Source organism: Gossypium raimondii, chromosome 3 (genome assembly GCF_025698545.1).
Source record: "Gossypium raimondii isolate GPD5lz chromosome 3, ASM2569854v1, whole genome shotgun sequence".
NCBI lineage: Eukaryota > Viridiplantae > Streptophyta > Magnoliopsida > Malvales > Malvaceae > Gossypium > Gossypium raimondii.
This window is the reverse complement of record NC_068567.1, coordinates 38,000,103-38,015,439: the sequence shown is the minus strand read 5'-3', so window position 1 is coordinate 38,015,439 and position 15,337 is coordinate 38,000,103. Positions and strand designations below refer to the sequence as shown.

Sequence of the window (15,337 nt, the reverse complement as noted above, 5' to 3'; positions counted from 1 at the left end):
CTGTTGACAAAGCATCCTGCTTAAAGCTTTTTTGACACTATTTGCTCAGAAACGTCTACTCAAAATTATTTTTTCAGGAGCTACTGTAGCAAAAGCGCGTCCACGTGGGAGCTTCTTTCAATACTTCTGCTGACAAAGCACCTGCTTAAAGTGTTTTTGACACCATTTGCTCAGAAACGTCTACTCGAAATTATTTTTTCAAGAGCTACTGTAGCAAAAGCGTGTCCACGTGGGAGCTTCTTTAAATTAACAAATAATTTAATTAAGTAACCCTAAACCCCAAACCCTAATTTATTTGAGTTTTTACTTAAAAACCTTAAACACTAAACCCTAATCAAATTTTATAAAAATTTATAATTAATTTACTCAAGTAACCCTAAACCCTAATTTATTTGATTTTTCCTTAAAAACCCTTAACTCTAAACCCTTATCCGATTTTTAAATAATTTTAATTAAATTACTCAAGTAACCCTAAACCTTAATTTAATTAATTTTTTTCTTAAAAAACAATAAACACGAATCCTTATCCAATTTTGAAAAATTTATAATTAATTTAATTGACAAACTCTAAACCCTAATCCCTTATTTATTTATTTTTTCTTTAAAACCCTAAACTTAAAAGCACCAAAACCCTAATCCTAACCTTAACCCTAAACCAATAACCCAAAACCCTAATCGCAAGATACATGGGCAAAACGCGTCTCAGAGGAAGCGTTTTGCCTACTTGGACATAAAACGCGCCCTTGAGGGAGCGATTTACATCACGAGGCAAAACGCTTCCTCAGGGACGTGTTTTTCTGCTACATCCCTTGACATCGCGCTGACGTGGACGCGCTTTCGAGGAAATAGGGACATTCAGGTAAATAATTATTTACTGGGCCCATTTCAGTAAATTTTAAAAAAAAAGGGCTTTTAAATGTAATTTTCCCTCTTTTTTTCCTTTTGGGCAAGTCTTGTTTCTATTTTTTCCTTTATTTTTTATATGCATATTTAATCATTTATATGGTTTTTTTCTATTGTTTTTTTCTCTTTCTTTTCTTTTCTTTTCAGTATATTAATTGAAAATTTATTTTTACTATAGTAATATGAATATTTATTAGCAAATGAAAAAAAAATTAAGGTTTAGAATTAGGCTTTGATCCTAATCTTTTATTTATAGCATTATAAATTTATTATGTTCTCTTGATTTTCTTTTGAAAAATCACTTTTGATATCTACTTGAACCAAAACAATAATTCTTTTATGTGAATTAGGTTAGAGGTTAGGTTTAATTCATTACAAAATGAGGATTTATTTGAAATATTTCATTCTTTTTTAGATTTAGCCACCCTCAATCTTGGAAGGAATAATAAAGAACCAAAAGAGGTAACTAACTTTTCCCAACTAAAATTTTGATTTAGCACATGTATTTATATAAAATACATTTTATTTTTCGTAGAATATGAGCAAAATTGTTCCATTAAGGGTCTGTTTGATCAAACACCAGATTCAATCAAACACCAGAAAATATTTTCCAGTAAATCATTTTACAGAAAAGTAAAACATTTTCCCGAAATAATTTTACGGAAAATATTTTACTGGCAATCAAACAGACCCTAAGTTGTGTAAGAATTGTGGGTTTGACCGCCTATAGTTTTACATTCCTATGATTTAATTATTTGTAGTTGTGTTGAGAGTAATACATAGAATCAACTCTCTTTTTTCCTAATTTACTTTTTTTAAATTTATTCCAAAACAAAAGTTTTATATATAGTTAATATTATATATGCATTATTATATTTAAAAATATATGCAAGACAAATTTGAAACAAATTTACTTTCAATTAAAATTATAAATCAAAAATAATTTAAAAGCTATCAATTAAAATTTATTATTAAATATTTAATCTAAATATTTTTTAATAATAAAGTTTATTATAAAATAAATAAATAAAAATAATTTTTAGTTAATAAGGTTAAATTTGTAAATTATCATAATATTCCTAGGAAAGTATTAAGTGAACCAAACGTGACAATATAACTTTCCGATATTTTAATTAATACCTTTCAATGTATACCAAACATTATAAAATAACATTCCCAGCAATCACATTCCATTAAAATAATAACCTAGAAAAGCATTGAGCGCTACATAAGAGATACAAATTATTAAGATTTAATTTAAGTAAAATAGTTTAGAAACTTTGAATTATCTAATAGACCTATCCATAGGTCAGGCCAACCCACTTGACTCGAAGGTCTACCCGAAAAGTGGGAGAATTTGAGAAAAATATATAAGTCTAAAAAATGGGTTTGGGCAAAAATATAAGACTCGTTTAGAAAATGAGTCGGGCCTCATTTAAGGTTTTTTTTGACTTGGGCCCAGCCAGACACGAATTTATAAAAAGAAAAAAACCTATTATTTTCCCGTTGTTTTCTCATTATTTTGTTATCATTTCACTGTTAAAAATGATCTTACCTTAAAAATGAACCTCTGTTAATGATATCCGTCGAATTTTCATTTATAATCATTCATTATATTGGCATTCATTTATCGCTTTTCCCAAAAAGTATTCTTAAAATGTGAATTTATTATGATATTTTGGCCAAAAAATTATTATAATAATCAAAACATTATTTTCAATTATCTACTTATTTACGTTCTAAATTTTAACATTTAAAGAATTATATTAGCATATAATTGAAATTACTCTTAGTTAAATTAAGTTACCAAAAAATCTTAGACATTTTTTAAAAAATAAGTAAATAATTAATCTGTTATCATCTAACAGTACATGTTGACTGATGACATCCTTTCATTATCATCTAATCCAAAAAGTATCTACCCAGATTTCACTACTCGTGATATAACCATATTTATATGGATGCTATCATCATCCAATTTCATGAAAAACTATCAATATTGTTCCATGGTAAACAAAGAATGGTTGCTAATTATTGGGATGAGTATGTGATTAAATACATAAAAAGAAAAGAATAGAATACAATAAGAAGTTGATTTGTCATCAACAAAATATAGCTTGCTTAAAATAATATATGTAATGATTAGGAAGTTGAAAAGTTATCACATATCTAACCATTTTAAATTAAATTAATTATAAATAATAATTTGTAAGTATTTGAGGATAGAGTGATAATAAAGAATAAACAGTAATTGATGAAAAGTGTTGGTAAATTTAAGAATTAAACTAAATATATTGTTGACCTATTAAGTGGGAATAAGAAATGCTTTATATAAATATTTATTTAATTTTAACTATTTATGTCAAACTAGTAAATTATATATAAAATTTAAAACAAACCATTTTAACGTATTTAGTAATCACATTTATTAGGTCGCTGTATTATTCATATGAAAACTAATGTTTAACTAAAACAACTATTTATTATATACGTATCTAGATAATAATGAAAGAAGAGAGAGTAAAATATATAAAGGAGAAAAATCTATTTACTCCTAATTCTATATATGTAACATTTTACCCTTTATATAAAAATAATTTAAAATTTATAAATAAAGAAATAAACTTTTTACAAATTACCCTAAATTATCCCTATTATGTTTTATAAGACTTAAGATATCGTTAGTACTTTTTTATATTATCTAAAATGCGGCTCTATTATGATGCAATTTATTGTGAAGATTTGAAAAAAATCATGATACCAAATTTACTTTATTGAATTAGTAGGATTCAATAGAAAAAACACTGAATTTTGCTCCGTAATAAATCTGTCATTGTATTCCCTATTTTGGTCATGAAATAGAGGAAGTAAATCAAAATGGATTTTATTCAAGGATGAAATCAGTTCATCCTCAGAAATCGTATCATATTTCAGATCTAATGAAATGGGATGGATTGAATTGATATTTTGTAAATATGTAATTATACTCAATATGGAAATCATTTCTTTATTTTTGATTCCTTGTTCTTTCCTTTTTTCCACAGTTTAATCAAATAAAGTCCTTTCTTTCTTTATACAAACATAATATTAGAAAATTGGTTTCGATTTTCCTTGGAGTTGAATAATGTGGAGGAAAACTGAAGATAAACATGCTTATAGATCTACACATTCCTCTCCACTTTCACACAACCCCACTCCATTGATAGCTCAAAACTGAAGGACGCAAACTACAAGAACAAAAGAAGCCAAAACCACACCAGAAGAAAGACTGAAAGATGGACAAGCATGCCCAAACTTCGATTCTTGATCATTGAGGTAGACTCTATGAATGTTGCTTCATGGTGTGAGCAGAGCAATTGAGTACAAAGAGACTGTCCTTTTAAAGCATACTTGTATTCTTTGTTTTAAGGCAATGCTACTGTCTGGTTGAGCTCTGAACGTTTGTATGAGTTGCCTTTTTTCTTTAATTTCATTAATAAAAAATTGATAGCATTCTTTTGCGAAAGAATAGATAATTGAACAATGTGTCGTTGTTGATATTGTGAATTTTCAATACACAAATAAAATTTCACCATATGATATAAAAAATTAACATAGCTATGTTAGAAATTTGAAAATTTAGAGATAATATTTGAGTCACCTATGACAAAAATCCAACCCAAGACTTGGTATAATGTTAAGCCTTGAGTTTAATCAGACAAAGCATATCATTAGCATGTAAATAATGTATAATATATCATTTCATGACAAAAAGTGTTAGGTACCCGTAATGATTGAGAGAAGGATAAGTAATCTACTCTTAATAGACTCGTAACATAAATATGTTATAGTGTTGTAATTATGGGAACACTTTTGATAGGATATACCTATTAATTTGAATGTGAAGTGTGGCCATTTCTAGGAGCTCAAAGGCTTGCCTCTAATAGTACTCATGAAAAGAGGTTACAAACATATAGGCATAACAATGTTCCTAAATACTATGCATCGATCAACGTTGAAATCATTGTGTGAGATGTATTCACTTAATCAAATGGAATAGTCGGTTCAAAACATAGTCTATTATGCAATTTCCATTAACTTTAACATGTTTCAACTAAGTGAAGGTTTAATCATAAGACATCTTTATTTATGCAATCAATTTCCAATATTATCAAAATCTAGAATATTTTGAAAAGGGAAGATTATCGAAACATTTTCAAAACATTTATATTGTGCTAATAGTTATAATTGAAAAGGTTACAAGTAAGCCAAAGTTATATCACTTGGTTATTAACCAAGAGTTATCTTTATTTAGTGTGATGTGTTATGTCTCTTGTTACTAAAAATTATGTTGCTTGGTTGTTAACAAAAGTCGTGATTATTAAAGTAGATATTTATTAAATAATTATGTTTATTGTTAAAAGATGTGATTATCCATTTGGATAGATATGTTTGTATAAAGATGCATGAGAGTTATTATAAATAGGACTCAACATTCACTTGGATGGACATACCAAGATGTACCAAAAATTAGAAACAAAAGTTTTTTATTCTCCGCCATATTCTAATATTCAAAGACTATTCTATAAAGAACTCCAAAAATCTTTACATAATTTGATAGTCTTGTTATGCTCCACTTAATGCTTAATGGATTATTTTTGTCAATGCAAAATGTAGACAGATATTGGGTGGCTTCATTGTATCATCAAGACTCATTTTCCAGTAATTCTTTTACACACCAAAATATCAGTGGAACGAATAGAACCATAAAGATAATGGAATGATTACACATCTTGAAACATTTTCTTAAATTTCTCATAAATTTATTTTTATACCTACACACTGACAGAAACTATTAAAAAAAAGAATTGTGATCATTAGTATATAAAATTCAATTAAACCAAGTTTAAAGATATAAATTTTTTTATAAATTACTATTGTACCTTATACCATGTGTCGAAACCACCTTTTTTGAAAAACAAAAAAGAGTGAAAATTTTAGTCGACTTAAAAATGATACGAAAAATTGGGAGTCGCCACTGATCTTTTAAAGAGGTGTGGTTGGAACACCTTGAAGACGATTTTAGGTCTACGAATTTTGAGAAAATAGGTTCGGGAGTCGGTTACGCACGAGGAAGGGTTAGCATCCTCGTAACGCCCAAAATTGGTACCGAATTGATTGTTATGTCTTAGTGTCGAGAATTTGAAAAGATTTTAAAATACGACCCTTCCTTTTTATTAATGTTAATTTTATAAAAGATGCTTGGATAAATCGAGGTGAGTACTAAAGACCTTCTCGTCTCAGAGTAATAAAATGTCACGCCCAATACATTAGGACACAACATTTTTAGTCCTCGAGAATAAGTCTGTCTTTTGATTCTCAAAACTCGTGTGGTGAAGTTTAAAAAGGATATTCAATTGCTTTAAGTCAAATGAAAAATTGAAACTCAATACGTTAGGGCATAATTTCTCAAAATTCCTAGCATTGAGTATAGCCTTTATTATCTTCTTTAAAATCTTCATTTCAGGCAAACGACATGTCACATCCAATACATTAGGACATGACGTATCGAATTCCCGAGAATGAGTTTTTATTTATGCAATTTAATTGAAGAAGATTTTCGATTATATAGATTCAACGAGGAAAATTAGAACCCAATACGTTAGGGCTTCATTCTCTCGAGGATTCCAAATTTTGAGTATTGTATTATTTTGAAATCTTTATATGAAATAAATTTGACATTTAAAATCTTTTGAATGCATATATAAAAACGATGGTACAACGCGAAATGATAATTCGTAAACTAAAGCACACCCACGAACAATAGGCAATTAATGAACAAATACAAGCAAGCATAACAATAATAGTTCGTACATTATGTAAATATCAACATTAGCTAATAAAAGGAACCTAATTAAAATCAAGCGAAAATAACACTAACGAAATACACAAATTTAAACATAATTTAAGAAATAAATATAATATATATAAATTAAAAAGTTAAAATAAATTTGCATAAATTAACAATATTGCCATAAGTTGAAATAGATTAAAGATGTTAAAATATTTGAAAGAAATAAAATATCTATATAATAATGTGAAAGTAACAATGGATTATGTATGTAAGTATAATGAAAATAATTTAATATGAAATATTCGAACATATAATAGTATTATGTAAAACATATGTGTATCTATATACAAATCTAAGAAATAAGTGGGAAATGGATTTTAGAGAAATCATATTGTGGAAAAAGATAAAATCAAGTAATATTAATAATAGTATATCATAAGGAAAATGAATACATATAAAATTTTAAAAGGAACTTAAAACAATGATGCATATAAAATAAAGTAGCGTATATATATAAAACAAACCAATGTATATATATAGGTGGAACGTAATAATATAATTGTATATTAAGAATAAGAATGAATATGACTATACTGATGATAATAATAACAATAAGTTTCTTAATAAAAAAAAACTAAATAACAAGAAGGATTAAATCACAAACAATGCAGAATTAACAGGGAACTAATGAGATTAAAATAAAACGGGGGACCATACTGCAATACGCGAATCATATGGGGGCCCGATTGGGAAATATCCCGCTTTCCCAAAACACTGTGTTGTAGACTGGGCCAAAATGAAGCAAAAGCAAAATCAAGCGTGAAATTCATAATTAAAAAAAACTGATATGAAAACGCCACGAAGGAAGGAGGGCCAAATGCACAAATAACCCTACCAAGACCACAACGGATCTCAGCCGCTTCTGGGTCGGGTCATCGGGTTAAGTAGGTTAAACGGTGCCGTTTTGAGAGTTGTTAACCCTAACCCAAAATGACACTTTACAACTCCATTATTTAAATTGAAAGAAAAAAAAACTTTTGTCCCAGTTTGTTTTTTCTTTAAAAAATAAAAGAGAGGGTCGCCCCCTCCTCTCATTTGTACTAGGGTTTCAACCCTAGTCTCGCAACACCGAAAGCTCCGCTGATTTCCGGCCTCACCGCCCTTGCTCGAACTTCGATTGCGACGAAGTGAGCGAGGTTTCGATCGACGTAGACCCAGAGGTAAATCTCCCTTCCCCTCCCTTTATTTACAAATATCAACAGTAATAAACGAAATGGAAAGACAGAAAAAGGAAAGAGAAATCACCTCAGCAAACTTTTCCTTTTTTCGATTACTATTGCTATCTTTTTTTTTATATTTGTCTCCGTAAATGTTTACAAAGGTTTCGCCTTTTGTTTTATAGGCCGAAAGAAGTAAACAAAAAATGAAAAATCTAAAAAATACAATTTTTATGTTTTCTGCTGCGTTGTTTGTGTCCCATTTGCAGGTGTACGGGGGCAGAAGTCGACGTGGAGGTACGGAGGCGAAGGCGCATGCGTGAGGGCAGAAGCTTGGCACGCGCGGGGGAGTTAGGGCTGCTGCGGTACTGGGGCTTGCTCGCCGCTAGGGTTTTGGCCTTGATTTGGGCTGGGTATTGGGCTGGTGTTGGGTTTGTAATGTTTGGGATTAGTGGGTCTGAAACTTTAGGCTAGTTGGGTCTACTAGGATTTGGGTCTGTTGATGTAAAGAACTGGACTGTGTTACTTTTTGGACTTTTAATTTTTAATTTGGTTTTATTTTATTTATTTGTTTATTTGGTTTATTTCACTAACGGGCCGGGCAGATTGGGCCTATTACACCATGTTGAATAGAATAACATATTTTTACATTTGTATCATACAGTTTTGATTAAATAGCCTTCAAGGTAACATGTAGAGTCAAGGATAAAAGAAATCTCTTATTTTCTTTTAAAAGAATTGAAACTATAAATAAACAACATATGACATATACATTAGATAATATTATAAAAATATAAACTTCTTTTTACTTACTTTCTATTAAACTCCTCCGCTTTTAATGTATTTAAATTAATTTACATAGTGATTTTCAAACTACTAACCTAAATAGTTATAAAATTATAATAATAAATAATGAGAATTTATTATTTTAACAAGTATTCTATGAACTTATAATTATAATATTAATTAACATAAAATACTATTTAAATTAACACCAGTATATCATTGTAAACTGATATAATGATAACATTTTCTTCACAATCATTTTTTTAGAAATTAACCATCCTTTTCTCAACTTAAGAATCTCAATCAGTGATTTTTTAGATACTATATGATTAAAATGTTTGCTAAATGCTACTTATAGTATTAAAATTAATTAATATATAATTGTAAGATTAATTAAGTGATAATTAATTTAATATAACATTAATTGATATGATTTTAGCTATTATTAAGTATTAATATTACAATAAAGAATGAAGATGTCAAATTTAGTCCTTAACATTTACATTTTTTTTGTCAATTTGAGTTCTTTTTAGCTAAATTTTGCCCTCAACCTTTAAAAAAAAAGACCAAAACAAAAATCTAATTTGACCATCAACCTTTCATAAAGAGTTAAATTGTTGTTTACTTAACAGAAACACCGACTAAAACGTTAAATTTTTAAACATTGTAGCTCGAATGACAATCCACATAAACTTCATACAATTTTTTTTTGAATTTTAGATATTTTTATTTTTATACTTTTTAAAAATATTTGTTGACACGACATATAAAACAAATAGTACCATGTCCGTAAAGTACATGTGGACTGCCATGCAAGTCGTCACACCAACATCGTTAAAAAAATTAATGGTTTAGTCGCATTTCCATTAAAAAAAAAGGATTTTACTCTTTTCTAAAATGTTGAAAGCCAAATTTAGCTCTAAAAAAAAAGACTAAGGGTCAATTTGACAAAAATGCAAACATTAAAGATTAAATTTAACATTATACCAAAAATAAATAATTAGTTTTTAATTATTTTATGTATTGTTATTCAACTTAATTGTATAATTTAAATAAATAAAATTCTATTATTATATATAAAAACTATTAGTCGTGATAATTAATCTAATAAAATATCTTTTATCATATCATATGATTTTAGCTATTATTAATAATTAATACCAAAGCAATATATTGAATCCAAAATTCTATTATAAAAAAGTAAAATAAAGTTATTTTTAGGTTGATAGTAATATAATGAAAATAAAATATACTTTATTGATTTAAAAATAGGGATGACAAAATTTGAATCGCTTCATAGATTTTGAATTGATTCGCTTTATTTAGAAACTAATTTTGTGGGGTGTATTTTTTTTGGATAATAAATATAGAACCCTTATGATATTTGCTTGCCCCACCCTGACTTGCTATTATAATTTTATTCTCGTATATATACACCATTTAGAATAGATGTTTTGTTTATAGACGGTATATATTGTTATATGTATCCAACTCCAAGAAGTTTTGAAAGAATATTACACCATTTAGAATAGATGTTTTGTTTATAGACTGTGTATATTGTTATATGTATCCAACTCCAATAAGTTTTGAAAGAATATTTGATGTGGAAACAAGGTATAATGTATATTTTGCAGAGACATCTGTTCATGCTAATACTGAAAACTCAAATTTCGGGTGATCATAGATAGTTACCAAGAATTATTGTAATCATAGTAATCTATTTAAAAGTATTTATTGTATATTTTGCAAAAGATGTTGAGCCAGGGGTATGATTAAGCCTGCCTCTCTACCATTTAATGCGCCTAACTTGAAGGAGAAGTAATCATCATAGCAGCAAAATCATTTTGTAGGTCTCCAAACAAACCAGCAAATCATTAGATTAGCTACACCGTTAGTGGCTAGGTCCTGAGAGACTCAAATCATTGAGGAGCCCCCACACAGAATTAACATAAATTGTCTACCTGTCCTCCTTAACCCAATGCTAATCAATGGAAGCAATTAAGTTTCAAAACACTGTTCACCATGACAGGATTCTCATAGCATTTATCTTCTTGTTTGTTGACCTGTCTTTATGTTCTCCCTCTCAGACTCAAGGTAAGGGTGTTTCTTTTATTAGCTGAATTTCCATTTTCAAGCCTTCAGAATCCATTATAATAACTTGTTAACCTTGTCCGTTGTAGGAGAACTTCCTTACATGACCTCTGATGTGAAAGAGGTGGCAGGTAAATCCTTTGATTACATTGTTGTAGGAGGAGGCACTGCTGGGTGCCCCCTGGCAGCAACCCTTTCCGAGAAATTCTCGGTCCTATTGGTAGAACGAGGTGGATCACCTTATGGCAATCCCTGGGTGATGGAGAAAAGATATTATGGTTTCTCATTGATTCAAACAGATGAATTTTCATCAGTAGCACAAGACTTCAAGTCAGCTGATGGTGTTAGGAACTGTAGAGGACGAGTACTGGGTGGATCTTCAGCTATAAATGGAGGATTCTATAGTCGAGCTAGTGAGGATTTTATCGACAAGGTTGGCTGGGATAAGGAATTGGTTAAGGATGCTTATACCTGGGTGGAATCTAAAATAGTCTCTATACCTGAATTAACACCATGGCAGACCGTTGTGGAATTTGGCCTTCTTGAAGCTGGGATTTTACCTTATAATGGCTATAGTTTAGAACATATCGAAGGAACAAAGATTGGTGGAAGTATATTTGATGTATGGGGCATAAGACATACCTCAGCCGATCTTCTGAAGGCTGCAAATCCCAAAAATATTGTAGTTGCTCTCAATGCAACAGTGAAAAACATCGTCTTCGAGGGCAACGGTAAGCAAAATTAAATGAAAGTAATAGCTCTAAACAAAGGTATTGAATACTATTATCTCATAGTTGTAAATATCTGCAGGCAATGCAAGTGAGACGACAGTGAAGGGCATAAGGTTCATAAAGAGTGATGGCACCACGGATCAAACATATGAAGCCTATCTGAATCAACCCAAGAATTGTACTTCAAATGGCGATGTGATATTGTCAGCCGGGGCATTAGGTAGCCCTCAAATTCTATTGTCAAGTGGCATTGGACACCGTGAACACTTCAAGAAGTTCAGCATCCCACATGTGGTAAACCTGAAAGGAGTAGGGAAAAAAATGAAAGATAATCCTAGTATTGCTGTTTTGGTGGACACAAATCCACAAAATCGACTACCAGACCCCCCTCAAGTTTCAGGGATTGCAAAAGACCTCAAGTTCATAATTGAAGGAGGTATTATACCGACAGGCTTCAATGCAACGAGAATGCCAATAGCTGCCAAGATTGCATTCCCTGTATCGGAAGGTGAACTTAAATTAAGCAGTACTGACCCAAGGCAAAACCCTTCAGTGAAATTCAACTATCTAGCAGACGAAAACGACTTGGACGACTGTGCAAATATGGTACATTTGCTTGAACGAGTAGCCAAGTCTGAATCAATTGCATTTTACCTTGGTGTTAAACCTCAAAATAACTTGATGACTAGCACGGATGGGCAAAGGAAATTCTGCAAAGCGAATGTGAGGACCTACTACCATTACCATGGAGGTTGCACGGTTGGATCGGTAGTGGACGATGATTATAAGGTTTATGGAGTTAAAGGGTTGAGAGTTGTAGATGGGTCAACTTTTCTGGAATCACCAGGAACAAATCCAATGGCCACCCTCCTAATGTTAGGGAGATATCAGGGGGTCAAAATCTTGAGAGAAAGGGAACATGTTTGATGTTTTTCTTCTTTCAGTACTCCACAAAACCCTTCATAACTCTGACAGCAAATTCATATATCTATATAAGATTAAATACCATGCTGCTTTTGTTTTTTTTTTTTCTTTTTTTCCTGGAATATTCTTAAAAGCAAGAAAGAATGGAATATTTCAGCGTTTGAATCAGGCAACAGTACTCTTATTTAGGTTAGTGCCGTAGTTGGTATGCTATATTATTTTGTTTGATCTTATTTGATTAAAATATTAAGACTTTAGGTAAGGTTTGGTGTTTTCCATATAATTTTAATGGAAGGTAGTTTATTGGAATGTGATTAGAAACTCAAAATTTACTTTGCAATGTTTGTTATATATTGAAAATATTAATTAAAATTTTAAAAAGTTGTCACATTTAATTTATTAAATATTTTTATGAGAATATAATGATAATTTATAAATTTATTTTTATCAAATAAAATAATATTCCTGTATTTAAAATTTTACAATAAACTTTATTAGTAATAAATCTTTGGATTAAATATTTAATAATAATATTTTGAACTTTAGACGTCGATTGCTTAGAATCATTTAATTTTCGTTATCTTTCCATTTTACGTGAGTAGAAATTGCTTGACTTCTTTAGAATACGTTCTCCCACTTATGAAAACCTAGTATGAGCCTTTTTATAGTAATGTCAAGCTCAAACATGATGAGTCCGACTAATATGTTTTGCCATTAATTCCCATCTTATGAATACACATATTCACCTTACTTCAGAATATTTAAGAAATTTTTTGTCCTTACCTCTCGTGGTGTGTCAAATGAAAAGGGTCCAATTAATCCGTCATTTATGCTCAATCCAACCTTATTGTTAACTTAGATATGCTTGATCGATTCTTGCATCTCATTATTTCTTAGAGCTTTAAACCCATATCTAAACATATCGTCATTCGAAACATCGACTATTGGTGAATTGATTGCTTCAAGTCTAATAGGCTTCTAGATGTTGCCCTTATCATTTACAACAACATTACCAAATCAATTGGAAGGGACCTAGGTAGTTCTGTAACCTTACTATTTGGGACCAACCTTTCTTTTATATTTACTCACTTGCGTATCAATACTCATGTTGATACTCTCATCCATAGACATCAACCTATCGGTATAGGGCACTTCATCATGTCGGGTACAAACAAAATCCCTCTATTGGAGAATGGGAGAAATTAGGCCAGCCCACACCCAATGACGATGAAGACTTTAGAGTTGATCTTAATGAAATTCCAGCTCCTAACGAGCAAATATAAATGGATTCGGACAAAATTTTAAGTTTATATTTTAAATCGAGTCAAAATTAATGGAACATAAAATTTATTAATATTTAAGTTGGACCTAATTCTTAAGCGGGCGCCGACCTCGACCCCCATCCCCTGTGGTGATGGCGCATGAAATGGAAGCCACTTTTCTGCAGGCTGACCATGAAACTTGGGCTTGAAAGGCATCTCCTTTGCCAGCTCACCCGCCTTCCACTCTTCCAAGCAAATCATGAGCTCTCCATTTTCCCTTTCACCGATTTCCACACATAGGCATGGCTTTTATACATGCCTACGGAAAAAGGCAAAAGATACCTCTGTTGTTAAACTATGATAATTTTGAATTTATCCCAATTGAGCCCTTCTACAGCATTGCTCTGCAATTTCTTCAATAATCGTTTAACTTATAAATTTGTATTGACACATTTTTTTATTTTAATTTATATTAAATAAATTCAATTTACATTGAAGTACAATTTTGGTACATATAAAAAGTTATTTAGGTACAACAAAAGCACAAAGATTGGATTAAGAAAAAATAATTTAAGAGTTGTTTTAATATTTTAACCTAAATAAGAACAAAAAATCCAATCAAATCCAGTTTGTTGAATTAAGCAATAAGAATTAAATAAGGTCATTGATAATCATGAAAACGACATCAACTCTTTGTCTCTCAGAATTCAAATGCAAAATTATGTGAAGTAGGTTTGAAGTGGGCCATACACATTGCCCTAATTTCTATTATTACCAAACCCTAATATATTAATAATGAACCAACAAAACTAATTACAACTATAAATGTATAAACATAAATACATGTTCTTTTCTTTCGGTAACAACATATATAAATGTTCTTCTTAGAGATAAAAAACTGATAAAATGGAATAAGGTCAATAGTATTGATGTTTTATGGGAAGAAGAAACCAGGTGTTATTTTATAAATTAAATATATTAAATAATAACAAAAATAAAATAAAATAAATAATTTTTACATTAAAATCGTTTTCTTTAAATGATTTTATATTAAGTAAAAAGTTAGTATGGCTATCAAATACAATTAAAATTATATGTTGAAAATTTTCATTTTTGATGAAATAAAAATTTTCAATGATTTATCAAACACGTTCTAAATTTAAGTTATAAAACTTGTTTGATATATTTCTTAAAGTTAACTAAAGAATATATGATTACATTGTCGAAACCTTTTTGGAGATCGGCTTTTATTTTAAAAATGAAAATGGAGTCGCCACCAATCCTTTTTTTATTTAGGTGTAATTGGATCACCTCAAAACTCGGTCATTTTAACAAAATGTTAGATTTATTAAAACGGTAATATTCAGTCTTACAAATCCGAAAAATGGGTTCGGGAGTCAGTTACATATGAGGAAGGATTAGCACCCTCATAACGCCCAAAATTGGTACCTAGTTGATTACTTGATGTTTTGATGTCAGAAGTTGAAAATTCGAAGAGAAATTAAAATATGATCCCTCTTTGCATGTTTGCATGATGTTCTTTTTAATTAAAATCACTTAACTAAATTAAATTTTATGAAAAGACCTTAT

The 15,337-nt window shown here is 29.9% G+C and overlaps 1 protein-coding gene and 1 long non-coding RNA gene across 2 annotated transcripts; one reads left to right on the top strand and one right to left on the bottom strand.

Moving 5' to 3' along the window:
- Positions 1-10,437: 10,437 nt before the first annotated feature.
- LOC128039788 (uncharacterized) lies at positions 10,438-12,360 on the bottom strand. The gene is made up of 2 exons (XR_008194434.1): positions 12,216-12,360; positions 10,438-12,057 (listed from the first exon to the last, which is right to left on the bottom strand). It is a non-coding gene; the product is annotated as an uncharacterized LOC128039788 (long non-coding RNA).
- LOC105794198 ((R)-mandelonitrile lyase-like) lies at positions 10,708-12,813 on the top strand. The gene is made up of 3 exons (XM_012623243.2): positions 10,708-10,833; positions 10,920-11,561; positions 11,641-12,813. Exons 1-3 carry the CDS (start codon positions 10,728-10,730, stop codon positions 12,486-12,488), a joined length of 1,596 nt encoding a protein of 531 aa, XP_012478697.1. The 5' UTR covers positions 10,708-10,727; the 3' UTR covers positions 12,489-12,813.
- The last annotated feature ends 2,524 nt before the right edge of the window (positions 12,814-15,337 follow it).

Coding starts and splice junctions, on each gene's coding strand:
- LOC105794198 (XM_012623243.2), top strand. CDS start 10,728: ATGGAAGCAATTAAGTTTCAAAACACTGTTCACCATGACAGGATTCTC. Junction 10,834..10,919: donor TTCTCCCTCTCAGACTCAAG/GTAAGGGTGTTT, acceptor TGTCCGTTGTAG/GAGAACTTCCTTACATGACC. Junction 11,562..11,640: donor CATCGTCTTCGAGGGCAACG/GTAAGCAAAATT, acceptor AAATATCTGCAG/GCAATGCAAGTGAGACGACA.